The following is a 27,787-nucleotide window of genomic DNA, read 5'->3' on the forward strand; positions in this document are numbered from 1 at the left end:
ATTTAAAATAAAAAGTACTAGTTTGCAAACATTTATTCGATAAAACTATGAACAAAAACAAATTTACATTTAAAATCAATAAAAACAATTTTAAGGCACAATGTTCCAAGGGGTAAAGCTTCCTGGTTCTGGTATATCAAGCTAAAAAAATATATATAAATTAAAAGTTTTTTTCTTTGGAAATTAGTCTGAGAAACACTTACCAAATTGGTGAACTTATCCTGGCAGGCAATTCGAATACGAGCCGAGGTGGAAGGCGCCTCCAGTGGGAAGTGTCCACTCAATCCCTGATCCAGTCGAGCAGCAGCAATGGCCTCCTTAATGGCAAAGAATGCTGCTGATCCTATGAAGAGCGGCGGTTCTCCAACAGCCTGTAAAACAATAAAAACAAGTTAACTAAGTTAATAAGTTTCTCAAGAAAAGTGGATAGACGATAAATTAATTTATTTATGAATGAAAAATTCAAATGGTTGAGTTTATATTTAAACATAAAAAACACAAAAGGTCACTCCTTAAATCAACTCACCTTGGATGAGTAGACAGCCCGTGGATTGGGGGCGCCTGTCAGCAGACTGACATTGAACTCTCCGGGAATATCGGCAAATCCAGGTAGCTTGTACATCCCCGGACCTCTGGAGTAGAGCATTCCCTGCGGGGAGTACATGAGCTCCTCCAGAGTAAACAGCCCATATCCCTGCATGAATGCTCCCTCGATCTGGCCAATATCAATTGCCGGGTTCATACTCGATCCAATATCCATAACGATGTCCGTGCTGAGCACCTGATGGTCGCCAGTCAGGCAGTCGATCTCCACCACAGTGACTCCCACTCCATTTGTGTAGTAACTGTAGGTGCGGGCATTGGGATTCGTTTCCGGATGATAACCAATTCCTGGCATGGCGTAGAATCCAGTGGCTGAGAGGCTAACCCGATCGAAGTAGGCCTTATTGATCCACTCCTTCCAGGTTCCTTTGGGCAGGGCCTCCTTAATGGGAACCAATCGTTTGTTCAGCTTTTCACAGGCATCCAGAACAGCCATTCCATTAATATCTGATCCCACACTTGCCGCCGTTGGAGAAGTATTTGGTACTTTGTCAGTTGAGGTCTCCGATATGTGAATCAGTTCCGGTGGAATTCCCAAAGCCCTTGCTGCGCACTGAATCATCTTGGTGTTCAAACCCTGTCCAATTTCAACTCCTCCGTGGGAAAGTAGAACGGATCCATCGCCATAAATGTTGATTAGGGCACCAGCCTGATTCAAATGCATGACTCCAAATGCAATTCCGTATTTCGTCGGCACCACAGCCATTCCACGTTTCCTCCAGCGATTCTCCTTGTTGAATCGAGCGATCTCCAAACGCTTTTCGTGGTACCTCGATTGGGTTAGACAATCCTCAAGGCATCGTTCGATGGGGAAATGCTCCAACTGCTGGTGGTAGTGGGTGCGATCTCCTGTTTTGTAGAAGTTCAATCGCATCACGTCCAACACATCGCGACCGACGATCCTGGCCACATCCCGGATGATGTGCTCTCCGGCGTACATTCCCTGGGGTCCACCAAAGCCACGGAAGGCTGTATTCGAAGGCAGGTTCGTTTTGCACACCCATCCACCCACTCGCACGTTGGGAATCCGGTAGCAGTTCTCGAAGTGGTACATCGCTCGCTCCAAAACCTAAAGAAAAGATGGGATTATCAGATAAGTTTGTAAAAGAAGTTCTTGTACTTAAATGTATACTCTCATTAACTTCTCTGTTTAAGGAAGGTTTTTTTACATACCTATTACTTTATACTTTATACCTTACTTTATACTTTTGGCGAAAAGTTTTTCACTATTAATAAAAAAATCTATGACAAGTTACAATCACTTACCGAAAAGGAGAGATCCATGGACCAGCCGGCATTGTTGTAGCACTCGATGTCGCAGGCAGTGATCAAACCCTCCTTGGTGAAGCCCACCTTGTACTTGAAGAGGAAGGGATGTCGGGTGCCCGTGATGAGCATGTCCTCGTCGCGATCCAGCATGCAGCGCACAGGGCGACCCATCCGATGGGCAGCCAGAGCCACGGGAAGAGCCACACAAATACCCCTGGACTCCTTGCCACCGAAACCACCGCCCAGTCTTTTGGCTCGACAAACCACTCGATTGGAGGGAAGCGAGGTGACATGGGAAACGAGTTTCTGCACCTCCGACGGATGTTGGGTGGAGCAGAAGAGCTCCAGTTCATCGGAGTCGCGGGGAATCGCCAGGGCAGCATGGGTTTCCAGATAGAAGTGCTCCTGTCCGCCCATTCGACAGGATCCTTCGTAGGTGTGATCCGCCTGGGCCAAAGCCTCCTCCACACTTCCCTTGGTCACAAAGCGAGGATAGTCCGGGAAGTAGGACTTGTGCTCGATGGCCTGTTCAATGGTCACAATTACTGGGGTTAATTCCTCATACTCCACTTTCACCAATCTTGTAGCCCGTTGAGCCAATGCCTTGTTATCCGCAACTATGGAACCGATAATCTGACCATAGCAATGAACCTCTCCGGCGGCAAAGACATGCTCATCATGAAAAACAGGACCCACTTCGTTCTCATGTTCGGTTAGATCTTTGTAGGAAAAGAACTGATGCACTCCCTCCAAGGCCAAGGCTTCACTGGCATCCAGTTTGGTGATCTTGGCCCGAGGTTTGGTGCTCAAGACGAAGGCCAAGTAGAGCTCCCCATCCATTCGGGGTATATCATCCGTATAGATGGCTTCTCCGGTTGCCTGTTTCAAGGCGGCAGCATGAACTTTGGGTCTTCCGATGGGATCGCAAATGGGTTGATCACTGCAAACCCGCTCGAAAAGTTGCGAACTCTTCAGGACCGGAGTGTGAAAGATCTCCGCGCCACTTCGCTCCTCGGGAGGCAGAGCATCCGAGGATATCACCCCGGATTTACTCAACTTCAGAGTGATGGAAAGATAGGCCTTAAAGAAGAGGCTCACCACTAAAGCTCTTCGGTAGGCAATCATGCCACCGGGAGCCGAGGCAGCCAAAGGCAACTCCGAGCAGAGACTCTCCGCCACTCGTTCCACCAACTGGTGGTTCCACTCCTGGCCAGACATCAATTCGGATGTCCGAGGAGCCAACACTGTGGTGGGAGCCATTCCACCAAAAGCCATCGAAATCTCCGCCACTTTGTTGGTTCTCTCCTCGAACTGAACATTTATGGCCGCATTAACGATGGCAATGTCATCATCTCTTCTTCTCGCCTGCTTGAAAGCCACGATATACTGATCTGGATTGGTCTTCCGGAAGTGGATGCCCAAGAGGACCTCATGAGCTGCGATGACATTCCTTCGGTAACCCGTGAAGAAACCAGTTCCCATGTGAACCGATCTTCTAACGATCTTTCCGTCCACAAAACTCGCCACATCCAATTGAGCTCCTGCTGCCGTGAGCACGGGATTCATATCGGAAATGGGACTGCCGGTCATTATGTTTCCGCCCAAACAGGCCACATTACGGATTTGCTTTCCGGCGAAATAATGAAGCATATCCACGGTGCATTGGAACAATCTGGTTTCCGTTTCGGGTAATTCTTCGATTCTCTGCCGAAGGAGAGCATCTATTTCCATCAAACTCACAGCGGCTCCAAAGTAAATTCCATCAGGGGTTTCCTTAATCTCCAATAGTTCCTTTACTTGGGTGGGATTTATGAGCTGGGGATACAGGAAGTGCTTGAACTTGACCTCCACGCCCACTTCTGTGTTGCCAACAACCAATTTGGCAGCAGGATGTTGGGCTTTCAGTTGGAGGAGCTCCTCCAAATTCGTGGGACGATAAAAGGTGACCCTCTCCGAACTGAAAACCAAGCTCTCCGAATCAAAGGCTTCATTTAGTTGGAGCTCCGGTGGGAAGATCGGTTCCTGGCTGGGATCCAGTGGTTGGAATTCACTCCGTTCGAAGAGTGTGTCATCCGTATCGGAAGCACATGCATTCCCATTCACCTTGCAGCACTTCTCACCCATTCCGCAGGTGAACTCCTTGGTGAAGGTCTTGTAACCCTCGAGAATCGGTCGGTAGCCAGTGCATCTGCAAAGATTCCCCTGGAAGGCCACCTCCAAGTCCCGCATCGATGGTTGCTCCGCATTCCGGAGGAGGGCGTACATGGACATCACGATGCCCGGAGTGCAGAATCCGCACTGGGAGCCATGTGCCTTGGCCAGTCGCTCCTGCACCGGATGCAGTCGGGTCTTGGTACTCCCTATGCCCTCCACCGTGGTCACCGCACATCCGTGCATCGCACAAACCGGAGTGAGACATGCATTCACCGCCAGGTGACGGATTTTGTTGGCCCGACGATCCAGGCGGGACACCATCACGGTGCAGGCTCCACAGCCTCCCTCTGCACATCCCAACTTGGTGCCGCAGAGGCGGAGCTTTTCACGGAGGTACGTGAGCAGCGTGCATTCCGGATCCGGACTCACTTCAGTCACCTGTGAAAAAAAAAGAATTTTAGAAAAAACTTAACTTAACTTAATAATTGGTATTCGATTTTTGGTAAGAAGGTTTTTTTAACATATTTGTTTATTACAAATTTCATTACCTTTCTTAAAATTTCTAAAAAAGTTTTTGTTGATAAGTTTAACACAAATTATTATTACGTAGATAAAAACCTATTGCCTTGGATTGTTGCCATATTAGATAAGCAACCTAATCAAAAAGCAACAAAACTACATTAAAAAGCGTGCCTCTTTTTTTTGAGGTATAAATTTCTAAATTCATTCGTTTAAGTATCTCGAAAGATCAAACCATATTAATTTAAATTCTTTGAAAATTGTTTAAATACCAAATGCAATGTAATAATAATATTAGAAGCGCGGTAAGAAATGTGGCTTAGTTTAAACAGTGATATTTTAATTGCTAGTCGGCCAGCCCTGTGTAAATAAAATTCGCTATCTACTATTATCAGGCAACAGCCACACGAGCAGCAGCTTTTTATATTCTCTGTTGCACAAGTTGTGGGAGTAAATTAAAGAACTTTAATTGCACTCCTTTTAACACCAGGTGCTGAATATGACAGCTCTTATCAAAGTAATCCACTCTAGTTTATTAAATTCTGCGCCGCAATGTAAACATTGTAGAGCCACTCGGAATTCGGGGATTAGAAGCTCTGTTTATTGGACAGACCCACAATTCCCATGGCGATTGCTCTCCCAGAGAAACTGCTCCCATTCGATTGGCGAACGAACGATCTTGATAGGGTGATAAGGGGCCACCAGCAAACAGCGATCCTCCACATAGGGGTCAATTGTTATCAGCACAGTATGCTCAATAAATATTTTGTGCAACGCATTCGACACATTTAATTGGGCAAGAAGGCAAATTCCATTAAGTGTGCGCGAGTTAAACGCAATTGAGGCAATAAAACAAGAGAAAATCGATATGGGAACAGCACAATCTATATTTAAACGACACTAAAAACACGCAAAGTATCTAAGTACCTTGGAGAACTAGTACCTTTTTTCCATTCACGAAAAACACAAGAGTCGAGGTTGATTTATTGACAGACATCGCACTTTTCAGTATCTCTCGGTACCAATGCCTATATAAGTGTCAGCCTGCAATTACGACTCGTTTACATATATGGCAGGTTCGTTCTTAGAATGTAAAACGAAAACAAGTTTTAAAAAAATTAGACCCGAGAAACTCGGGCGCCCGTCGAATTTAAAAACACAACCGCCTCGAACTGTTGACGAAAACGTAATGAATGTGCCAACGACCGAGCAATCCGTCCAAGCGCCGACTTTTATTGAGATAAGGCAAACAGCCGACGAACTGCAGGATCGCCAGCATGTGTGAATGATCAACAATGTGTCTGGGTTTCCAGGCGGGAGTTCCACCATCTATCATCTCAAGAGCTGCTCTTCAAAAACAGGCAGGTAGCAAAGAAAAACTTTCGGATAACAATAAACTATCTGCATATCTTTATTTATTTTGTAGGTTGCCTTTCTTTAATTTATTATCTTCATTAGGTTTCCATGTTACAGATACATCTACTATGAGCCTGTGACAATAAAAACATTACAATAAGATTGAAGATAAGCAATTTTTTTCAATTGTTTTGTTATAATTAGGAATATATCCTATCTAGATTACCTCAAATGTTCAATGTTTTACATTGCCAGTGAATTAAAGTGGTTTGTTGTCTAGCTATAGAAAAATAAATGGGACTTATCTATAAGAATATTAATCTTGTATTGGGGTTCCACTTATTACTCGTTTTCTATATCTAAGAAATATATAGTTGCAATCTCACTTAGTAGTAACTATCATAAGTATTAAATAATCTGTAAATATGCCAACAGCTGCGTTGCTAAGTAGTAAATGCATTACTTAACCCACATTAGATTATGAATGAAGTATTAGCTCTTTTTGTGTAACGTTTTTAAATTTATATATTGCCTCTCAGCTCAGTTTTTACTTCCACCTCTCCATCATCAACACAAAACCATCAATCAAATCTTTTCCAAGTTGTAAACTCTGCTAGGTAAATCCAATTAAAGACAGACAAAAAAGAACATAAAAAAAGAAATAAAATTTGATGAAAAGGTCAATGTTCTACAAAAGCACAACAAACGTTCGACAGGTTTATATAAATCGAATGGAAAACACAATAAAAATCAACAGGTTAAGAAGAACAAAATTACAATATTAAGGTTGGTATGGTAAAATTTTTTTATGGATAAATAAATTAAATTCTTCAATATACGCACCAAGGATTCAACTTCAGTGTAAGGATTTACTTAAAATACAATATATTTGCTATAATAAAGCCATTCAGTAACAAAAGGATTTACAACAAGAGGGTCTATACAATGCCTGAATTATTTGGTACCCAAGGACAAACATCAAAACTGAAGAGGTAAAATGGGATAGGAACTGACTTATGCTACGCAGACTTAAGATCTAAATCCCGCTCGACATCGGTGCCCTCATATAAAGCTTGTCGTCGCATCGCCTCCCGAAGTTGTTGTTGCTCGAATCTCCGCGCGGACCACTGATACCTGATGAAATATAAACGATTATTATAGAATTAGAGGGATTAGTCGTAATCCACTTACCTGCACGACATCCAGTAAGCGATGGTGCCGCAGAAGAAGGATCCGAATCCCACGTGGGTGGACAGATGCGTTCGCGAAGTACCCAGAAAAGTCAGCAGTCCAATTCCGATTCCTCCACTGATTCCGTAGAGAAAACTGTTACGAAAGCACGGGATTTGCGATACATCACGGCCAAAGATAACGAAGCTCTGTGGGATGAATTTTGATTTAATAATTAAGTGGTAATACTTCATCTTCAGGTTTATATAATGTCTACCTTGCCAGGTTCCTCGGGTTCTTCGGCCATGCTGCAATTGCAATTTAAAAAATCGTGTTGCAGAGCAAAACAAAACAAAAGTGTGACCGCAGAGTTACCGTTCAAAAACACTATCCGGTTATGGTAGTGTAATAGGGGTCTCCTTTTGTTTACAAAACAACTAAAACTAAAACAAAAACAAACATTCTGTTCAATTATAAATCGAATTATAAAATAAAAAAAATTAGGCTGACAAATTAAAGTCCGCTTTTATTTCTTAAATTAAAATGTTTCGATTGTAATCGCCCTAAGTCGATAACTTTTGTTTCTTATAAGAGTCACTCTTATAAAACCACTTTCAGTCATTAGGCAACACTGGTCGACGCTAGGAAGAACAAGAAAACGACAATTTGCCACAGTCACAATTTAATTTCTTTAGTTTTTTGGGTTTTTATTAAAATTAACTGCACGCAGCAAAGCAAAACGGCAATCAGTGGCACCCGAACTGAGTTTTCAACTAGCATAAAAGAGTCAATTATAAGGGTTTGCCAATGCACCCCGAATCTTTAGCAGTGCAATACCCACACTAAATACAAATTTTCAGGTGAGTAAATTATTGTGATTTTTTGGAATGCCCAGTTGAGTTGTTTAGATTTTGAGCTATATAGTTCACATATGTGCCCAGGAACTAAAAGTCAGAGTTAGGGAAAGAGTCACTGCGTCAAAGCAGCTGGGAATGTAAGACACGTAGGCAGAAAGTAAAACAAATTTGCAGTTTGCAGAGAGTAAAGCAACGTATTATCTATCTGTCTCTGATAATCGCTCTTTAACTTTTGCACTCCACAGTTCTTCGCCAGATGTTCAAGCGTCGCCATCAACCGAAACCGAATTTCCACTCGTAACCGATTCTTCCAGGAAACCCAAATTACCACCATGGATTTATCCGCCTCCACGTCGTTTGAATCCTCGCCGGACAAAAGGAGCAACACATACGTGGGCGACAATACGCTGTACGACAGTGCCCTGGATCACCAGCTGTCCACCACGGCCTACAAGACCTGTAATGGTAAGCAGACCCAATCCAAAGCCTCAAAAGTGCAGAAAACCGACAAGAATCATCAAACAAAGGAGCAGCTTAACCACATCCTTCGGAAAACTAATTCTCCAGCTTTTGAAAAACAAAAAGAAGTCGATAGACATCACTCAGATGACAAGATCGTGCGACAGAAGGACTCCCCTGCTTGTGATAATCATCAAACAGACAAGACTCAGCAGTCGGGAGATCAACTTAATCGTATCTTCCAATTACTCCGCACTTTACCGCAGAATTGCGAGGAATACGACCTTTGCATGCGCTGGCTGGACTCCTTACAAAACACCAAAAGACTGGACAAGGAATCTAGACATCGATTGTTGCGTAAAATGGAGCAACAATTAAGTACAGATGGCCATCTAAGTGCTCCCTTTACCGAGGGCGCCAATCTAGAAGAACTCTTAGAGCAAACCAGCGACAAAACCTCGGATTCGGTAGCCCTTTACCTTCAAGGCGACCTTAAAAACGAGAACACCCACCTCAACCGCAAGGTTGAAATTCTTAAATTTAAGATAGCTGCGCTGCAAATCCAAACGAAGCACCAACAGAAAAAACTGAGGAAACTAAACCTGGAAAACTGCCAAAAGACCGATTACAGTGGGAGCATTAAGAAAAACCTTATGGTGGCAGCTCGTCATAGTTTGCAATCCCAAGATCCGGAGACATTTCCCAACCAATTATTATCCCAAGTGTTCCAGTTATTCGCAGACGATGAGAAACTAAAAGATCATTTTAAAACCATGGATTACGAGCTTCGGGAAATTGTGCAGAAGATGTGCATTCACGCCTACGAGCGGCAGAAGCCTTCACTAAAAGCCACAATCAGTGGAGAAACTAAGAAACTAGAGCAGAAGCTCATTCAAAAGTATGAAAGCCAGTTAAAAAAACAAGAAGAACGCCAGGAAGCAACGGCTTTAGCAATGAAGGAAAAGTGTTTCGATCTGTTAAGGCAATTATTGCTAACGAATTGCACCGATAAAAACGATGGGAAAGAATATCTAAAGAGGTTGAAAGTTCTATATGAACAGGAAATCATAAAAGAATAATTATTGTTTTCATAATTCTATTTTATTGAATTTGAACCTCTTCTTTAAACACCACAAAACCCGTTCACATTTTATTATATTTTTTGTTACAAGTAAACTTGGGTTTAACCTTGATGAACTCATTATTTTCTTCTTTTTTGTTTTTGTTACAACCCACAGAAAGCCTTATCAGCGAACTGAGCCAAAATCCGTTGGCCCCCTCGAATTCGGCCAACAAAGTCAATGCGGAATTTGGCAATGAGTCGGCTGTGTTCAAGTCCTTCGGATCCCCGGCGCCGGCCGCTTTCAACAGTCCCACGCCAGCTCTCAATGCCAGCATGCTGCTCATTCAGTCCGAGAGCACTGACACCAACACATCGCAGGAGGAGGTGGACCCCAAGTCGCAGCTGGCCAACAAGACAATATTCAAGACGGATAATCCCAACCTGTCAATTATAGAGATTAACGATAACTCGATTAAGGAAGAGGACCTCGAAAAGGAGGTGGTGCTGGTGGAGGGCGACAGTGTGAAGAATCTGCTCAAGAGGTCGCCCAGCAAGGATACTTCGGCAGGCGTGAACGCAGACAAGCGGCGTCGCAAAGAGTCACTGCTGCAGACGAGCAAGCAGAAGCTGGACATTTCGATTGCAGAGGCTTCGGCCGCTGCAGATGGCGATGGCGACAAGCGGGATCTGGTGCCGGTCATCGATCAGCCGCAGACCAAGCGCGAAATCACAATCTACGACACCATCGAGGAGTTTGAACAGAATCTGCCGTCGACGGTGACGCTGTTAAACACGCCCTTTGGCAGCAAGGTGTATCTCGTGGGCACGGCCCACTTTAGCGAGGAGTCCCAGGATGACGTCTCATTTGTAAGTGCTTGCAACATACTTGTTCAAATTAAAAGAGTACCTTAATGTATTCTCTGTTTCTTAAGGTCATACGCAATGTCCGTCCAGATGTGGTCATGGTTGAGCTGTGTCCTTCGCGTATTCACATCCTGAAGCTCGATGAAAAGACGCTGTTGGAAGAGGCCAAGAGCATCAATATTCCCAAGGTAAGATCATCAATTTTGATTCAATTATCTTTTAATAACAATCACTTGCAAACCCCGTAGATTCGAGGAATCCTGCACACTCATGGCTACATCAACGGCATCTTCTTCATCCTGCTGCTGCAGATGAGCGCCCAAATCGCCAAGGACCTGGGCATGGCGCCAGGCGGAGAGTTCCGGCGTGCCTTCGAGGAGATCCACAAGCTGCCCGGCTGCATTCTGCACCTGGGCGATCGTCCCATCCGCATCACCCTGTATCGTGCACTGCGTGCGCTGTCCTTGTGGCAAACGATGAAGCTGGTCTGGCGCCTGACCTTCACGGACAGCATCAGCATAGAGGAGGTGGAGGAGTGCAAACAGAGCGACCTGCTGGAGAAGCTGATGCAGGAGATGGCCGGCGAGTTTCCCGCCTTTTCGGATGTGTTCGTGCGCGAGCGCGATCTTTTCCTGTGCCACTCGCTGCAGCTGGCTGCTCTGCCTCAAGCGGCGCCGGGCGCCCAGCAGATCCGTCCGGTGCGCGTGGTCGGAGTGGTGGGCATCGGGCATGCCAACGGCATTGCCAAGATGTGGGGCACCGTGGACCCCAAGAAGATTCCGGCCATTCTCGAAATTCCGCCGGCCAGCATCGGCCAGCGCATCTGCACATACACGCTAAAGTACGGCCTGATTGGCCTTGGATGCTACGGTGCCTTCCGCTTCTTCCGGCCTCGCCTGACTCGCTTCTTCTAGGATCTTGACGATGGACTGTGGACCAAGTATGAGCCGACTGTTTTTTTCCCTGCGTCTGCTACTCTGTTGACTTTGTTTTTAGTAATTAACGAATCGCTTGCGCTGATTTATACACAATTTAGCGTACGCAGATGAACCGAATTAGTTGTATTGTATTTTATTGTACAATGATGTTTTGATAGACTCGTTTATATACGAAATATATCCATGGATGTATATACCTGCACACGCAGATACTACCAACACACAAACCGAAAAGACCATTACACATAATCCTAGTTTTAAAATATCCAAGATTTTTGTCGGGCATGTTCGGAATTTAAATTATACCAATTAAGAAATTATTGCTTTCGGATCAGTGACTAACTCGTTCTTAACCAGTTCGAATACATTCTAATCTAAATTGAAAACAAAAAAAACATGAGAGATCACACCACATTGTTATTGTCCACCTGATTGTTAACTCAAAAGAACCACATGTATAAGAAACTAAGTTTTGGATAGTTAGGGCATCGTATTCCATGTTGTATGTACAAGGTTTCCTAGCAGGCTTGTGTTAAGCTCGAGAATGCAGTGTAAATTTCGATGAAGATACTACATATAGAACCCGCCTCTGCATTTGCATTACTTTATCTTCCAATCCAGCTCATAGATGTTGTTCATTCCGTAGCGAAAATCTAAAAGTTAGCTAGTACTGTTCAGAATTGGGGGAATACGTGATGGACCTCCAATGGCCGTGTGTTATAATGTATAACTAAAGCTAAATGCTAAACAATGAGGAATTTTACAAAACGAAAACCGAAACATACCAACCTACAAGTACTTTATTACATATACTATATACTATATCTGAGCGTTGTAAACGTAAAAATGTTTTAGAAATACGAATACCGAGCGAACTATAAGCAGTCTGTATGTATCTTGGACGCATGATTATTAGCTGCGTAGATTTGCAATCCGTAAATGGTGTTATGTAGCATTTAGAATAGAACTTACCACCCAAAAGCAAACGAGCTATTGTTTGTAACTGACTCAAATAAATGTACTATATGTATTCCAGTCGATAAAATGAGTGTTCTAACTCCATTCAAATACAGGTGTTTTTCGCTTTTCTTTTATGTTTTTCTTTTATTATGTACTTTAAACGTATCTTAGCACTAAACGTCTCTCTTGTGTGTTGCTTTTGTTTTGTTTCTAGTGTTTTCTTTTCTTTTGTTTTTGTTTTTTTTTCTTGTATGCCATAATTGTTTTGTTTCTCATAATTAAAATTTTCCAACATTTGCATTTGTTTTTGCGCTAATATGTGGTAACATATTTTCACTTACAATTTGCTGCAATACAAATAAAAATCTTAAGTTGTAACTGTAAAGTTCTAAATAGTTACAAATTAAAGTCTAAATATGTAGTAAATTTTGAGGCGTGTTGTGTGTGGGGATCATCTTCCTTCTCATCATCGTTTTCCTGCGTTGTTTATTATGTTGTCGTGTTTTGTTTGTTTTGGGGGATTGGTAATGCAAATATGTATTGTATTTTAAATTAAAACATAGAAACTTGGAAAAATTCAAATCAAGCGCTGGCACAGAAGCGCAAGGAATCCGTTTGGCAACCGGAACAAACGAACAACGGCACGAACAGGGGACTTCCACACATTTGACAGATGACTACACTACTCCAGGAGGTTTTTCTTTTCTTTTTTGTTTTATTTTAATCCTTAAGGATTGTGATTTCGCCTGTTGCTCCTCGTGGGGGTTCTTTCTTTAATTTAAATCCTTGGGGACTCCTCCTCCTCCGCCGCCGCCGCCGCCGCCTTCCTTTGGCCAGTTGTGCTGGACTCCATTGCGCCACTGCCCGTTGTCATCAACTCCAGCTCTCCGGCTCCGGCCACGTGGACAGCAGATGCCTACGGCGCCTCCGTTGACTCGGCCTTCACCTCCGTTTTTATGCTCGACGACAGATGATTATTAGGGTCGGGCGCACTCAGGGGCTAAAAGCAAGAGGATCATGGATTAGCAACGATTAGCACAAGCAGCCAGATCGGATGAGCAAAAGCCCTAGCCTAGCCAACACTGAACTACGACTAACTAGCAACAAACACGGACTAGAGCTGGGAGAACCACGCACACGATTACCACACAACAGATTCTCTGCTGATGAGTCTCGCAAATTGGCTAATTACTTAGATGTGGATGGGCTTGGATAAGATGGCATAAATAACTTTGGCAAACAACAACACACACAAACACAAGACAACAGAGGTTTTCGAATTTTTTTTTTGTTTTTTTTTTTTTGGAAGTTTGGATTAGTTTTTCTGGTTTTGTTTTTGACTACCTACCGATTGGCTACTCACAATTCCAAGTGGCAATCCACCGACCTGGGGCGACAAGTGCGGCGGAACCGGCGACGGCAGGAGGGCGGCGGCGGCTGCCGCAGCGGCAACGGCTGCAGCGGCTGCTTGAGCGACTGTCGTCGGACCGCCTCCTACGGTGCTGCCCAGGTTGGTTGTACTGTGGGGACCATCGTGCGGCGTGGTGCTGTGTGCCCGGTGATGCAGTGCGCCTGTATAATAGCCGCCATTTAATCCTGGATTGTATTTCGATTTGGTTGGTATTGGTATTTGGTATTTTGGTAGTTGAAAGTTAGGTAAGAATATGAAATGTTGCTGTTTGGTTTGATTGGTTGGTTGGTTGGTATTATGTTTTTATCGGGTTGGTTCTGAGGTTCTGAGTGCGGGTAGTTAAACGTTGCCGAGTCTGTGTAATCTGGCACTAAACTATAATATGAGAGAAGTGGACTTGGCTTTGGTTGGTTGTTCTCTTAAAGTGATGCAATGACTTAAGAGGAACAGGCGCTGCGCCCCTGGTAAACGAATACGAATTGGAATTTTGGAGGGAGCCTTCCGGTCCTTAGAGCTAGATACAAATTTGCTAAGGCTACACACACGGCTACCAGCGCTTCCATTCATTACTGACTTTTGCCGCTTCGTTAATTTAAACTTAATTTGCTCTCTCTGCTCTGCTGCTTGCTCTCAATGATGCCATCATCCCAGCGACAAAGTTCGATTGCAATATAACAACAAATAGGCGGGGAAAAATAAGATAACATTTCAAACAGTCTTGCGCAATAACACTGCCACACATAAAAAAGGAGGACAACGAGTTTAACAGCTTCCAATTTGGCAAGTTAAAACAATAATGGGTTCATTAAAGATTTTGTTTTATTTGTTTCTATCTTTTGTGGTTTTTTTTTGTTTCGTTTTTTTCTGGAAAGGTTTTTTCTTGGTTTTCAAATCAACTTCTCCGTCTCTTAACTTTTTGTTTTGTTTCGTTTTTGTTGCTTCATATCGTCAATTGTTACGCTTTTAATTTTATTTAGCTTTCACAGTTATTAAAAATATCCTTTTATACATTACAAAATAACAGTATTTTATTCTTTTGTCTCGTTACTCATTACTTTTATGTTTACTTTTACTTTTATGCTTATGCTTATTTATGTTTTACTTTGCTCATTTGTTGTTGCAGCTTGCTATATAGGATCGCGTGTGTGCGTGGGTGTGTTTGATGTGTGAGTATACTGCTCTGTATCTGTGTCTATGTTGTGTGTGTATGCGTGTATGCTTTGTGCTTGTAAATGTTTGAAATATTACAAAAAATGTTTTTCCTTATAAAAACGAAGTTTAAAAAAAAATCAAGGAAAGTACGGGAAAGTAGGGAACGGATCGTGGATTAAGGAATCGAATTTAATTCTTTCATCTCCTCGTTTCTTTTGAGCGTTATCGGATAGACTTGGGACGGGACAGTTAGATAAATAAGGATCAGGAAAGAAGGAAGAATCCATCCAAACATTGTTGGCGACCGCTTGAAGCTTTTCGTTTTCGTTTCTAAACTTAAATTGCAAAATTGTACAAAATGATAGACTTACAATTGTTGCGCACTTCCGTTTACATGTAAATATATATTCTCGTTAAATAAAATTACAATTTACACGCTAACAATGTTTAATTGTGCCGCTCGCTGACGATCATATCCTTGTTATCATCGCCGTTCAGCTGCCTTTATCGTTAAGGTAAATCTAGGTTCATTAATATTACATGTATTATCTTTTTTTGTTTTGTTTCTTTTTAGCAATTTGTTGTTTCTTGCTGGTTTTGCTTTTAATATAATTTCTGTTATATTTTAAATGTACATAGACTATGCGTTAATTTAATTGTAGTTTTTCTTCTTTCTATTTATAGATGTGGTTGAATCTAACGCGCCGAGTTGTCATCTATTAAATATATATATAGTTTAGTTATTAACTTTCTTGCTGTTTGCTTGTTTGTTGTAGCCAATCGAAAATACAAGAATGTACGTAAGGCGAAAATAAACTTGAATGATGAGATCATTTTGTAATATAGAGCAGAGCTTGAGCAACAGAATAGTAATTTCAGTTAAACACTTTGTCCTCTGGGGTGTTTATTTCGTATCTTATTCGAACCATTTAACAATTGAAAGTCAGCAATGAATGGCGCAAAATAAGGTAACCAATTTTATTCTTAAGCTTACAAAATGTTTTGACGTGGGGAGTTACTCATATTGGAATCATTTGCTTGGTTTTCCATAATAATATTAATTTGTAAATACATTGAATACATGGCTAAATACACTGAACAAAATTACTTTACATACTTTCCGCTGATTGTTTCTAGTTTCCGTTAAAGTTAAAGCCGGACACATGTGAGGGTTTTTTTTTTGGGAGGGATGAAGGGAGGTCGCGAAACATCAACAACAATAATCCATCATATTGTTTACTTTCACCTTGTTTTCATGTGTAAATTATCTTGCAACTTATTCATTAATATGTATTTTATGTCTCTATATATGCACGTAATTGTTGTAGACTAAAGTGAAGATAGTTGGCCACATGTAAACGTTAAATTTTGAGGCAAATTGAATTTTTAAAAAGAAGTTGAACAAAACGAAGGAGTTTGGGAACTCAATGAAATCTTCAAGGTTTTTGAAGCCTTTTTTCATCATCAACAGAGCCAAAACATTGCATATACATACACAGATACATATTGAATAAAGGTAACTTTTGGCCAACATCGGCTGCGTTCTATCCTCCTCATCGACGTCAAACATTCTGATCTTGGTGCAGCGCTTAGCCACTATACATATATATGTTGTATATAGATCTATATATTTGTATAGCTTAAACTGTGTAACTTATTTATCAACTCTTATAGCGTGGGTTCTTGAATCTTGCTTTCAAATGTTATATACTCTCTCTGGCGCGCTCCACTCCCGTCGTCTATATATATATACTTTCGAATGAGTCAGAGAAAGAATAGAAGTATGTTTGGATGCTTGCTACATCTGTGTGCGTGTGCTTGTGTGGGTGTGGTATGGTATATGGTGTGTGTGTGTGTAAGGTATGTGTGTTTAAACGATTTCTGGTATTGCATTTTTGCTTGGATTTTGTTGGTTGATTTCTTATGTTTTTTTTTTTTTTTTTGTTGTATTTTTTGTATTTTGTTTCGATTTGTTTTGTTTTTACTTGTAATAACGCTCCCTCGCTCGCCTGTCTCTGTCTCTCTACTTTTCTTGATTTGATATCATTTGTAGTTTACCTTCGGGATAAACAGCCGTCGCCACGCCCGCGGCGGCAGCGGCAGGCGGCGTGCGCATGAAGTACTCCTTGTTGACGCAGTTCCTCAGCACGTCTGGAATATTGCCGACGATCGCCCGCCGGATTTCGGTGGCTGCCATTTCGCGCAGCTCCGTGGCGGATGCATCACTGAAGAAGGCGGCGTGCGGTGTGCAAATCAGATTTGGGGCATCCTTCAGTGCGCCCTGCAAAAAATAATGTGCATTAGTTACGATCACATTCCACGTGGGTGCGGCGCCAACTCAGATTGCGTAAAATGTCTCGTTTTACAACAATCTCTTACTTGAAATACATTGTAAGGTTCGTTTTCGTGAACGTCCAGGGCGGCAGCTCTTATCCTTCCCTGCTTCAGCGCCAACGCCAGGGTCTCGTCATCGACCAGACCGCCGCGTGCGGTGTTCACCAGAAATGCACCAGGTCGCATCTGCAAACAGGAGAACATTATTATTTAAAGCCAATTCACAGGAGTCAAGAAATTTCCTTTCAATCTCACAAAGGTTTCGTGTTTAGATATAAATAGATATAAAGCTCTTACTCACCTGTTTAATTGTGAATTCATTGATTAAATGATGGTTGTGCTCGTTGAGCGTGCAATGCAGTGAGACGCAGTCGGACTGGAAAAGCAGGTCCTGCAGTGTGTAGACGCGAGTGAGGCCCAGCGACTTGTCGATGCCGTCGGGCAGGTAGGGATCGTAGAAGATGACGTTGAAGCCGAACGCCTTTGCCCGCAGGGCCACGGCGCTCCCGATGCGTCCCAGTCCAACCAAGCCCAAGGTGTCGCCGCGGATGCGTGCACAGCCCTGTGAAGCGAAAATGAACAGATGGTGTTCCAGTTAGATGCCTTCAAAGGTGAACTATACTATATGTATATCGATTAAATGCTAATACTGCTGAAATGCACATATTCTACGTTTCGTACTATTTGTGTGTTTACTAACCGGAGAGCTTGCTTATATGCAAATCGTATTTTTGGATACAATTTGAATTTGAATTGCATGAACCAATTTGAATTCGGGCATAAGCAATCAGCTTAAAAGCTATATTATAGCCACTGAATTTTGTCTTGCAAATAATCCGGAAAACATAAGGCTAGCGAAAATGACTTAATAATTTTCGAGTTCTTGGGTACTTGCTTTAAACAGAGTTTAAGTATTTGTCATGGTGACATGGTTTTATCAACTCAATTGGTATTTTCTGTTTAATTCCAATCAAACAAACATAGAAAACCTTTTTTCTTCTTATCTGTATCAAGGTATGAGTACTTAAAGTTATCTACAATGTTAAGCTGAAACACACGTGATAATACCAACTGATTTTTAGCATGAAAATTGTTACTACTTGGCCATTAGCTTTTGGTTTGCAGGGGAGCTGACTACTAACTTTAGAATGCCTAGATAAGAATAGCTATTTTCTGCCTTTATGGACAATTAACATAGCAACAGATTTTGGATTTTAGTTCTGAATTAATTTGTTTTCAAGCGACTTACATGCGCTGCTTCCCGCACTTGCTCGGGCCCGGTGAACTTTTTGCCCTCGCGCACCATATTCGCAAGCCAGTACGTCCGCCGGTAGAGGTTGAGGATCAGGCACATTGTCGTGTCCGCCACCTCCTCGACTCCGTAGCCGGGAACATTGCACACTGCGATGCCCAGTTCGCCCGCCGCCTTCACGTCGATGTTGTCTGTGCCGCTGCCGATGCGCACGATGATGCGTAAAGCTTTGAACTTCTCAAGATCCTCCTTTGTCAAGATGATGGTGTGCCACATCAGGGCGCCCACTGCCTCGTTGAGGACCTTTGTACGAGAAAATGAACAGAATAATTAGAAAATAAATACCAAATAAATGTAAGCATTTATACGCACCTTCTCGTGTATTTCGGAGGTGCTCTGTGCATCGCAGAAGGCCACCGTGGCCACATCCTTTAGGATGGGCATCTCGATGGAGCAGTCGCGTCCATCGAGCAGGGCCACCAGTGGGCGTGCTTGCAGCGGCCCATTGGCAAAGCTGCCCTTGACATCGATGCGCGAACGCTTCGGCATCATCAGATTTTTGTCCATTTCGCTGTTTCTGTATCCGAATCTGTCTGCTGCTGTCCTCTGCTCTTCTTCGTCGTCGTCGTAACAATTAAACCTCTGGCCTTTTCCGGCTGTGGTTCCTCTTTTGATTCTCTGTCAGTGGTTACCGCGTTAAGGGGGCGCTGGGCGCAGACTTGTGGGGAATTCCTTTATCCCTGGTCGCTCGCTTCTCTGGATGGCCAACCGCTTTCAGTGGCTCTAATTAAATCAATGAAAAAAACCTTTTCAAGACTACGATGCAAACGCTGCAATCATTTTTGGCGCTTCATATTGAAATCGAGAATCCTGCAATGAAAACAACAAAAACACATAACACATAAATTAAATGGAAAACATGAAATGTGATGTAGAAACAAAAAAAAGCAAAAACCAAACAACTCATGTCAGCAGAATTCGACTGATGACAAGTTCTTCGTTTGGATTTCGCCAACATCAGCGATATAGCTACGTTATTGCCGCACTCACAACGCTGCCCTCGTTTTCCCCTCTCCCTTTTTCCCTTTCCCGCATTATTTTGAGTGGCTTAAGCGTAAAGGGCCGGCGATTCGGAGTGGGATTTTGGAGGGGAGGTGTCATTGCAGAAACATAGAAATTCAACGCCGTTCACATGCGACAGAAGACCATCGAAGCCGACCGAAGCGGAATGGCCTGTGCCCGGTGGCCTGTCTCAGTCTCAATTCTCCCCCTTCTCGACTTCTTCGATTATATATGGATGAAAGGGCGTTTCTTGTTGGCCAGCTGGCTCAGAAACACCTCGTCACCGCTGGGCTTGAAAGCCCCCTTGTTCGACCATAGCCAGCTGAACTTATCGGACGGTTGATTAGACAGAAGAATGGGTCCCGGCAACTCAGAAGAGCAAGGTACTGTACCCACACATCTGCCCGGTCGACGAGTTGATACGGATTACGTGTAGTAGCCAGCCGTATCTTATCACCACGACACTTCTTGGTTATCTGACGTGGAACGACTCCGGGCGACGGATGGTGGGTTGGGGATTCCAGAGCGGCGTGATGGCAATGTGACCGATATATACACCATGGGCTCAAGAAAAGTGTGAACATCTATACGATGGTTGAGTGTACAGTGTACAGATTTTAAACTTTTAGATTAGTCAACTGTTGAGTGATTTTAGCTATTAATAATAACGAAAACCGGATCTCATTAAAAATATACATTCATTTTTTTAATACTAAACTGTATATTAAATTGAACTTATGTCAAGGATTTCGATTTTGACTCACAGTCTAAAGACCAAACAATATACTTCCAATGACAATACTCCAAGATAAGTCGAAGCATTAGCGAAATTTTCCAACTTGTTATTCCTTATCGCCACCACTAATTTGAATGACTATCGGATTTATGAGTGGGGCGAACAACAGCTGAGTAGCTATCAATAAAATGATAACTATTAACGATCACATGAAATTACTCAAAACGACAGTTATAATCCGAACCCGTATATAAAAATATATATATCGCATGAATTGCTGCCCGACTAAACGCTCTTATAGTTTTTTTGTTATATACGAGCGGAGATTCACTTCGCAGCGCTGATAAGAGCCGCAAATCGGAACAATAACAAACACTTTGACAGCACAGATATATCCCTGCATGTACATATGGTTAGCCATACTGGTGTGTGTATGGTATGTGCGTGTATCTCCGGTGATAAGCCGTCAATGACTGCCTCTACGGCTATAGGCTATGTTTAGACACACATCTGCCCGCTGCCCGAGGTTCCCGCTCCCTCCATTCGTCATTTCCCATCAGCCATGTGTCACGTATTGTGCAAAAGTATGAAATACGCTTAAATGCGGCAACGACGAGACTACAATAATAATAGCAAAAGTCGAATGAAAAAAAAACCTGCACAGATACTGCGGGGGGAATAACGCTCGAGCGAACGCTAGCAAAATCGCAAGCCAAAATACTGAAATACAGAAATAAGCAACGCAATTATGACATCGAGTAATGGAAAAAAAAATATCCCAGCACAATCACATCACCGCAGACCCTCTTTAGCCCCCCTTTTCATGACAAATTCACATATATATATGCATATATTTATCAAGTGAATAGCCAAAGTCAAGTGGGCGCAACGCTTTGTTAATTTCCAAGCAATTTCTCTATGCCCAGAATTTGTGGCTCATGTGGCTTTGGATTTTTGATTCGCATTTGTTTACTCGGAAATATTTTGCAGAATATGGCTGCGTGGACAAACCAACCGGCTCAAATCGGATGATTCACTGCACTTATTGGAAATTCACTTGAATATGTTAATCCACTTTATTGGAGGCACGAGCTTTCTTTCCGCTCAGTTTTATGATAATAATATTGAAGTGATTTTGAACACTTCTTAGTATGAGCATTATAATATAAACCGGCTTTATCTGAACCAAACTGATGTTGTTTTGCTCAAGACATAGCTGAAGAGTAACGTAATACGTTTTACTGGATTACAGTTTAAAAAACATTTTAAAACTTAGATTTCATTTAATAAAACTTGTTTCCTTATTTAATTTAATTTGCAAGCTTACTGTTCACTAAACTTACACTTCTGCTCAACTTTGCAACAGAGGCACTTTGCCGTTTCGAGGCACAGTCGAAATGGAAAATGTCAGTAAAGAGGTTTTTAAAGCGCGCCAAAAACCAGTTTCACTTCAGCTTGCTTTTTTCGCGTTTTTTTCTTTCTGCTTTTTTTTTTCTTTTTTGAATGCCTGAAGTTGCCACAGGATGTGGCATTCGCAGTGTGTGAGCGCCCACGCCTGTGGGAGAGGCACTTTTCACCCGAACCGCTTTTGCGAAACCACCGAATCGAGCGAGAAAACCTGTTGATGCCCGCGGGCAATGAATAGGAATAAATATCAAATCAAAGCATATAATGCAGCGAGCGGAGAATCACATCCAGCGAGCCATTATAAATCACAACTAGCGCCGGAGTGTACAGTAAGTCGTGGCCGTGTATCTAACAGATACATTCCGAGTGTGACGCGCAGCTACCTGAGTCTGAATCTGAATCTGAGGCTGTGGCTGAGGCCAAGTCCGATTCTTATTCCCATTCCCATTTCGATTCTGATTCCGTACAAGCCGCCGGCTGTCTAACAAACAAGCCGGCCACATTTGGCAACAGAGCAGCCAGTTTGGCTGGTTTATTGATGCGACTAATTATAACTTAGTTGCAGAAATTGGCAGGTTGTTTTGGTTAAATTAAAGTATTTTCTTCTTCATGAAATATGGGTAGAAAGTTCAGTTGCTTTTTATTCTAACTAGACCTTAAACATTGCAGATGTTATTTTTGAACAAACAAATTAGGGAGTTGAGTATTGAGTAGCAAATCAAACGAATTTGTTACAACAAATGCTTTGTAACAACACATTTTCCCAGCAATCGTTTACTTGAGAACCTTGCAGAACGTTTTTCCACATTTCCAAAAAAAAAAAAAAAAAAAGGGTAATAAACCCAAGATTGCACAACAGTAGCCGGTGGTTGGCTTTAAAATCCCGGCAGCACTGTCGTACTGGAGCGGCAGTAACTCCGGCAACGATGACGATGGCCGAGTACATATCTTTTTATGGACAGGGGACAGCAGCAGGCGGCACAGCAACAAACCAAACCAAACCAAGCCAAAGCGAAAAACCGGTTTATCAACACGAAAACGAGGCAGACGATAACAGAGCGGGGCGGCAGCAGCAAAAGGCAAAAAAAAAAAAAATGAGGAAAGTCAGCGCTAAAGAGCCGCTGGCAAACTCAATGGTTGCCTTTTTCACTCGATTTTATTTTCATTTCTTTGCTGCCTTATTTTTTCCCTCTTTACGTTTCTTTTTTTTGCCACAATTTCAGGCAGGAAAAGCCATGTTCGCTTAAATTGTTGGTGCGTATTTGTGTGCCTGCTTAAAACACGTTTAAATAAGTCATGCGCATTTGTGGGCAACAACTTTTAAAGCCCCAGAGATGCTGGGGGAAAATGGAGGAAATTCAGGGGGTAGGAAAACGGCCACAACTGCAACTGAAAATTCAAAGTGCAACTGCTCATGCGTCGTTATTGCGACTGCCTGGGATTTTTCAAACTTTAAGTCGGTGCTCGTAACTTGTTTTTTGCCTGAATTAACGGCTGTCGTGACGTTGCGTTCCCGCGCTTTTCCTCCCGCCCCCGCCATTAACCCTCCACGCCCCCCCGAACAGCCTTTCTGGTTTCAATTTCAGCTTTCTGTTTCATGCATATTGCATTAAAGCCGGCTTCAAGATGACGCCAAAAGTCTCGTGGCTAACAGAAAATAAAAATATTGCTTCTCATTGAGGGGCTATAGCAAGTTTATATTAATGCCACAATATTAGCTGCTTTCGCAATAGCCATTTTTAATGCCGGCGAAAGTTGAGAGAATTTGATTCATGGGCCTTACATCACAAATCTTTGACAAATAATGCAGTTGCCAGTTAGTAAATTTTGATTAAAGTTTGACATTTATTTGTCGTGCTCTTTTATATTTTGTTGTTTATAGCAACAAAAATAAGGCTTTAAAATCAGTTTTTGGTATAAGCCAGAAGTCATTTCTTTGCAAAATATAGGATTATTGGTTTGTTTTAAATTAAATTACAAATTTATCCCTGATTCAAACAAAAAACAAAATAGTTTTATATTTGAAATCAAAATATGATTGATTTATGGAGAACAAAAAAGAGTATTTATAAATACATTTTAGACAGTCTACAACATTTTTGGGACAATCTTTAATCTTCTATAAACTTAAAAGTTTCTAAATAAGTACACCCATGTTGTCCTAGTGTAAAAAATCAATTCAAATATAGGTTGGCTTGATAAGGCGGTTTACAAGCATGAATATATGGATAAAGACTCAGCACTTATTAAGCAAACACTTGACCAAGTAAGATTCCGAGACGATAATTGCCGGTGATATTTACTGCAACTGCCATAAAAACTGCAGATAAAGCTATTACGTTGGACCTTCAGCAATAATTTAACCGTCGATATTTACTGTACTACCAAAAGAAACCACTTAAACTGTTTGCCTGACATTGGCCAATGTTTTTATTTGTCTGTATTTGTCATTCTGCGTTGCTTTCTCATTGTTTTCCCTCGCGTTTTTCTCGTTTTTCCCTGTTATTTTTTTTTTATAATATTGATTGGTGGTGCGCGGTCTGCGAATGACGCAAATTGAAAAACTGCAAGCCAGCATAGCGAGTGGCAAGTGACCAGAAGTGGGAAAAAATCAAATAAAATACAACTTTTGTATATATACTGCCCTCGCACGCTTACGAATTGCTGATGTTGCGTTGTGGCTGCTCTTGCTATTATTATTGCTATATCTGTTGTTTTAGACGGATTTTGGCTGAGCCATCTGAAAGTGTGTTGTCTGTTTTTATTTGGCACACTCTTACTAAGAGTCTTATAGTTCTTCTAGAATTTTGCCAGTTTAGACAAAATAAAGATAGACTTGGTTTTCCATTGTCACATTAAAAAGAATTACTTTCGGGAAGTGTATAAAAAAAATCGGGATGGCAAAGTGCATTCCCCCTCTCGGTGTATTTATTTTTCAGATCGATAGAGATAGAGGAATACATTTAAACAAAAAAAAAAAAAGCACACATGGCTGCCATTGTGTTTTTGCTCGAATTTTAGTTTCTCAGACTTATATTTAAATTTAAACGTTTTGCTGCTATTTCTGTGGCTGCTTTCGCTTTGTTTTACCCCGCTCGCACCCCAAAGTGTGAAATTCTTTGGGCAGGTGTGCATTTTTTCACGCGCGCAGTCGGCAACAAACACAAAACAACAAACACCGCGCAAAAATACAAAGCATCAAAGTGATAAGGGGCGGGGGAGTGGGAGGGGATAAATAGTGGGTGGCTTTGCCTGGCATTGACAATAAATAACCGTTAGAGTGGGAGTGTGCAGCCGAACACAATCAAATTTATTATTGCCCAAAAAAGGGCAGTGACGGGAAATGTTGTTGCGCCAAAAAAATATACAAGTAACAATAAAATCAGCAATGTGTACAGTTATCGATGGACTACATACAGAATTCCATGGCAATGCAAATATTCAAGTGGATACGAAAAAAGGGGTCTCTGCAATATATTTCCATCTATTCTATTTGATTTGTTTGCATGATATGGCAAAACAAAATCGGTATGGGGAAATACATTCTTCTTGTGAAGATTTAAACACAAATTTTATGAAATTCAATTTCTAGTGTCTACACCAAATAAAATCGTTTGGAGGAAAATTGTTTTATAATGTTATATTTCAAATATAAAATTACTTTGATCAAGAGAAAAACTTTAAAAACAACATTAAGTTTCAGCCTCTGTATCGAGTGTGTAAATTAAATTCCATAAAATATGCACTTTCAAACGATGCCTCTTTCAGAAGTCCTTAAATTATTTTGATAACCCAAAAGTGCGCAAAAAGTTGCAGAGACAAGGGGAAATAAATAACAGTCCCTATAATTTGAACTCTTTATGTGGCAGAAGTTTGTCTGTATTTCCGTTTTGGCAAAAACAAAAACATCATTTGTAATCCTCTCCGAAGTTTTGAGCACTGCAAAGCAACACCAACAACATTCCCGTTGCAAATGTAAGTGGGTGGGGTAAGGGAGGTAGGTAGGCAGAGGAGATGGGGAGCCCAGAGTTGCTTGTCTGTCTGCCTTTCCATGTTGGAGTGTATGTGTGGCTAAGTGTATGTGTGTGTGATGGGTACAGGCACGTCGAACAGTGAAAGGGCGAACGAAAAGAGAGAGCGAGAGAGATGAAGAATCAACGACAAAAACACGACAAGCGCAAAAATTGTAATAAAACTAGAAAACAAGCGTCAATTTGAACGGACATTCGCAACTTTATCAAACTTTTTCACTTGGCATTTTGTGTATTTAAATGCCGTTCCGGCATAAACACAGAAATACAATGCAATTTCAACAGTAGCTGCCTGCATGAGTATGAGTCAGTGCTGTGCGCTTGTAAATTTCAATCAATATGCGGGCAAAAATACTATTTCTACTTCAAGACTCAAACTTGTGAAGCAAAAGCGCCAAACGATAGGCAGCAGCACTTTCTCCCTTTAAAGAGTTTTAATCCGCCCGAAAGAACAAACTCCCGGTTGAAATGTGTAAACATGAGGCTTTAGTTGGTTTTCAAACTCGTTGCTTTTTGCCTCTTCTCCTCTCTCTTTCGCACTAAATGTGGCGGCGGAAAACAACAACGATGAGACAGCATGTTGCAGTGGCGTGGGCAAAAGGGGGGTCGCAAGAACTGGGGGCGGGCGTTGCGCAGTGAACCTTGCGTGTGTATTGTCACTAGGCGGGCGCAAAAAAAAAGAAGCACACATATACGAAATAGACACAAACGCATATTTAAGCGAGAGAATGTGTATCTGTGCCTGTATGTGGGGAAATTATTGCACAATTTTATTTATGTTTTGCATAGAATATGGCAGGCGTTGCTCACTCGCTCGCACACTCACACGCACTCGACTTTGCATTAAACCGCAACAATACTTGGTCAAGTGAGCGTGCACCCACACAAACACGCACTCACACACATCACCCATACAAGTTAAAGTAGTTCCGCTTTAAAATTCATCAGAATTCTGCACGTTTAAATTTTTCTTGTACACGTTTATCGCACACTCACACATACAGACGCCCACTCGTTGCAAACAGAAAGGCAAATGGAAATGTAATATTGTAATCCGTGAAAATTCGCCGCAGCCGAGTTTTTTGGTATTATTAAATTGCTGAAACGCAATCAGCGGCACACAATTTGATTTTCTATTCTCTCGTTTTTGCGTTTTCTCTCGCTTATTCGCCTATTCCTTTGTGGCGGCGGCGACGGCGGCGTCGGTTTTTTCTTCTTTTTTTTGCGAGTTCACAATTGGACAAAATTCACGTGCCAAAACCGGGGCCACACACAATTTTTGGGGGCGAACACTTGGCGGGTGGGTTCACACACCGTCGCCGACCACTTTTCACTAATTTTATGCACTTTTCGGTCAGTTTTCCCACAAATAATTTACCAGCAACGCGTCCAAATTCCACTCGCAGCTTTCAAAATGGCGGAATACGAACACGGCGGATTTTTAGGTTTTAGTACAGCAATGACGCTATGCGAACAGTGTGGCCGCAGGGCTACAGCTCGAAAATACCACGATATGCGCAAGGCACATTACAAAAAATACCTTTATTGTAGAAAATATTTTTGAAGTGATTTTTATTCGCTTGTAAGGATAATACGTTAATTTATTTAAGTGAAACAAAAAAATTTAAGCAAATAGTGTTTATAAACGATTAGTTCACGGCCTTGATATTGTAACTGAGATCCTTCCCACTAAGCAATAGACACGGTCCCGACAGTATATTTTCATATATGAAATTTATTTTAATTTAGTTAGTTGAAAATGTCATTGCTTACTTATGCTACGACTAAGACGCAGGACAAGTGTGTATTTTTAAGTGTTTCCACTAACAATACATTATAAACAAAATAAAAGGGTGTCAAAAAAGCCCTGCGGTATTTAAATGAATTTTTAAATTATCCATCAAATTTGTTTCAATCAGGGGATTTAAGTGATATAAGGGCCGTTTTCTTCGAGGCCAACTTCATAATGCCCTTCTTATAGAAACTCGCTTCCCTATTGGAAAAAAAAAACTCAGAGCCAATTTTAATAGGCCTCTATTGTGGCCAACTTCCTTCTACCAAGCTCGTTTGCCATGTTCAGAAACAGGTGGTAATCACTTGGTAAGAGGTCTGGACTCAAAGGCGCACAGAAGTAGTCTCGGGCCCGGGGCAAAAAACGGTAATACTTCGGAATTTTGACTCCAGCTATAT

At 41.9% G+C, this 27,787-nt stretch overlaps 4 protein-coding genes across 14 annotated transcripts; 1 reads left to right on the forward strand and 3 right to left on the reverse strand.

The window, feature by feature from the left end:
* Positions 1-18: 18 nt before the first annotated feature.
* LOC108087117 (xanthine dehydrogenase) lies at positions 19-5,741 on the reverse strand. The gene is made up of 5 exons (XM_017184297.2): positions 5,489-5,741; positions 1,870-4,464; positions 527-1,672; positions 204-371; positions 19-141 (listed from the first exon to the last, which is right to left on the reverse strand). The coding sequence occupies exons 1-5, from the start codon at positions 5,540-5,542 to the stop codon at positions 91-93; spliced, it is 4,014 nt and encodes a 1,337-aa protein (XP_017039786.1). The 5' UTR covers positions 5,543-5,741; the 3' UTR covers positions 19-90.
* Positions 5,742-6,763: 1,022 nt separating this feature from the next.
* LOC108087127 (cytochrome c oxidase assembly protein COX20, mitochondrial) lies at positions 6,764-7,465 on the reverse strand. Its single transcript, XM_017184323.1, has 3 exons — positions 7,349-7,465; positions 7,093-7,280; positions 6,764-7,035 (listed from the first exon to the last, which is right to left on the reverse strand). Exons 1-3 carry the CDS (start codon positions 7,376-7,378, stop codon positions 6,921-6,923), a joined length of 333 nt encoding a protein of 110 aa, XP_017039812.1. The 5' UTR covers positions 7,379-7,465; the 3' UTR covers positions 6,764-6,920.
* A 234-nt stretch (positions 7,466-7,699) lies between these two features.
* LOC108087119 (traB domain-containing protein) lies at positions 7,700-11,479 on the forward strand. Of its 2 annotated transcripts, none has more exons than XM_017184300.2 (5): positions 7,700-7,931; positions 8,174-8,393; positions 9,626-10,317; positions 10,383-10,502; positions 10,563-11,479. In XM_017184300.2, exons 2-5 carry the CDS (start codon positions 8,261-8,263, stop codon positions 11,226-11,228), a joined length of 1,611 nt encoding a protein of 536 aa, XP_017039789.1. In that variant the 5' UTR covers positions 7,700-7,931; positions 8,174-8,260; the 3' UTR covers positions 11,229-11,479. The 2 variants fall into 2 exon arrangements, with proteins under 2 accessions (XP_017039789.1, XP_017039790.1); XM_017184301.2 differs by lacking the exon at positions 7,700-7,931 and adding an exon at positions 8,002-8,112.
* Positions 11,480-12,328: 849 nt separating this feature from the next.
* On the reverse strand, positions 12,329-27,090 carry LOC108087121 (C-terminal-binding protein). 10 transcript variants are annotated; one of them, XM_017184309.1, is made up of 8 exons: positions 26,976-27,090; positions 18,734-19,231; positions 18,359-18,664; positions 17,411-17,671; positions 17,164-17,295; positions 16,834-17,056; positions 13,561-13,784; positions 12,329-13,212 (listed from the first exon to the last, which is right to left on the reverse strand). In XM_017184309.1, the coding sequence occupies exons 2-8, from the start codon at positions 18,926-18,928 to the stop codon at positions 13,129-13,131; spliced, it is 1,425 nt and encodes a 474-aa protein (XP_017039798.1). In that variant the 5' UTR covers positions 18,929-19,231; positions 26,976-27,090; the 3' UTR covers positions 12,329-13,128. The 10 variants fall into 10 exon arrangements, with proteins under 10 accessions (XP_017039798.1, XP_017039796.1, XP_017039794.1 ...); XM_017184307.1 differs by having other exon boundaries at positions 13,576-13,808; XM_017184305.1 differs by having other exon boundaries at positions 13,561-13,808.
* Positions 27,091-27,787: the final 697 nt, after the last annotated feature.

Source organism: Drosophila ficusphila, unplaced genomic scaffold, assembly GCF_018152265.1.
Source record: "Drosophila ficusphila isolate 14025-0441.05 unplaced genomic scaffold, ASM1815226v1 contig_791, whole genome shotgun sequence".
In the NCBI taxonomy this organism is placed as follows: Eukaryota; Metazoa; Arthropoda; class Insecta; order Diptera; family Drosophilidae; genus Drosophila; species Drosophila ficusphila.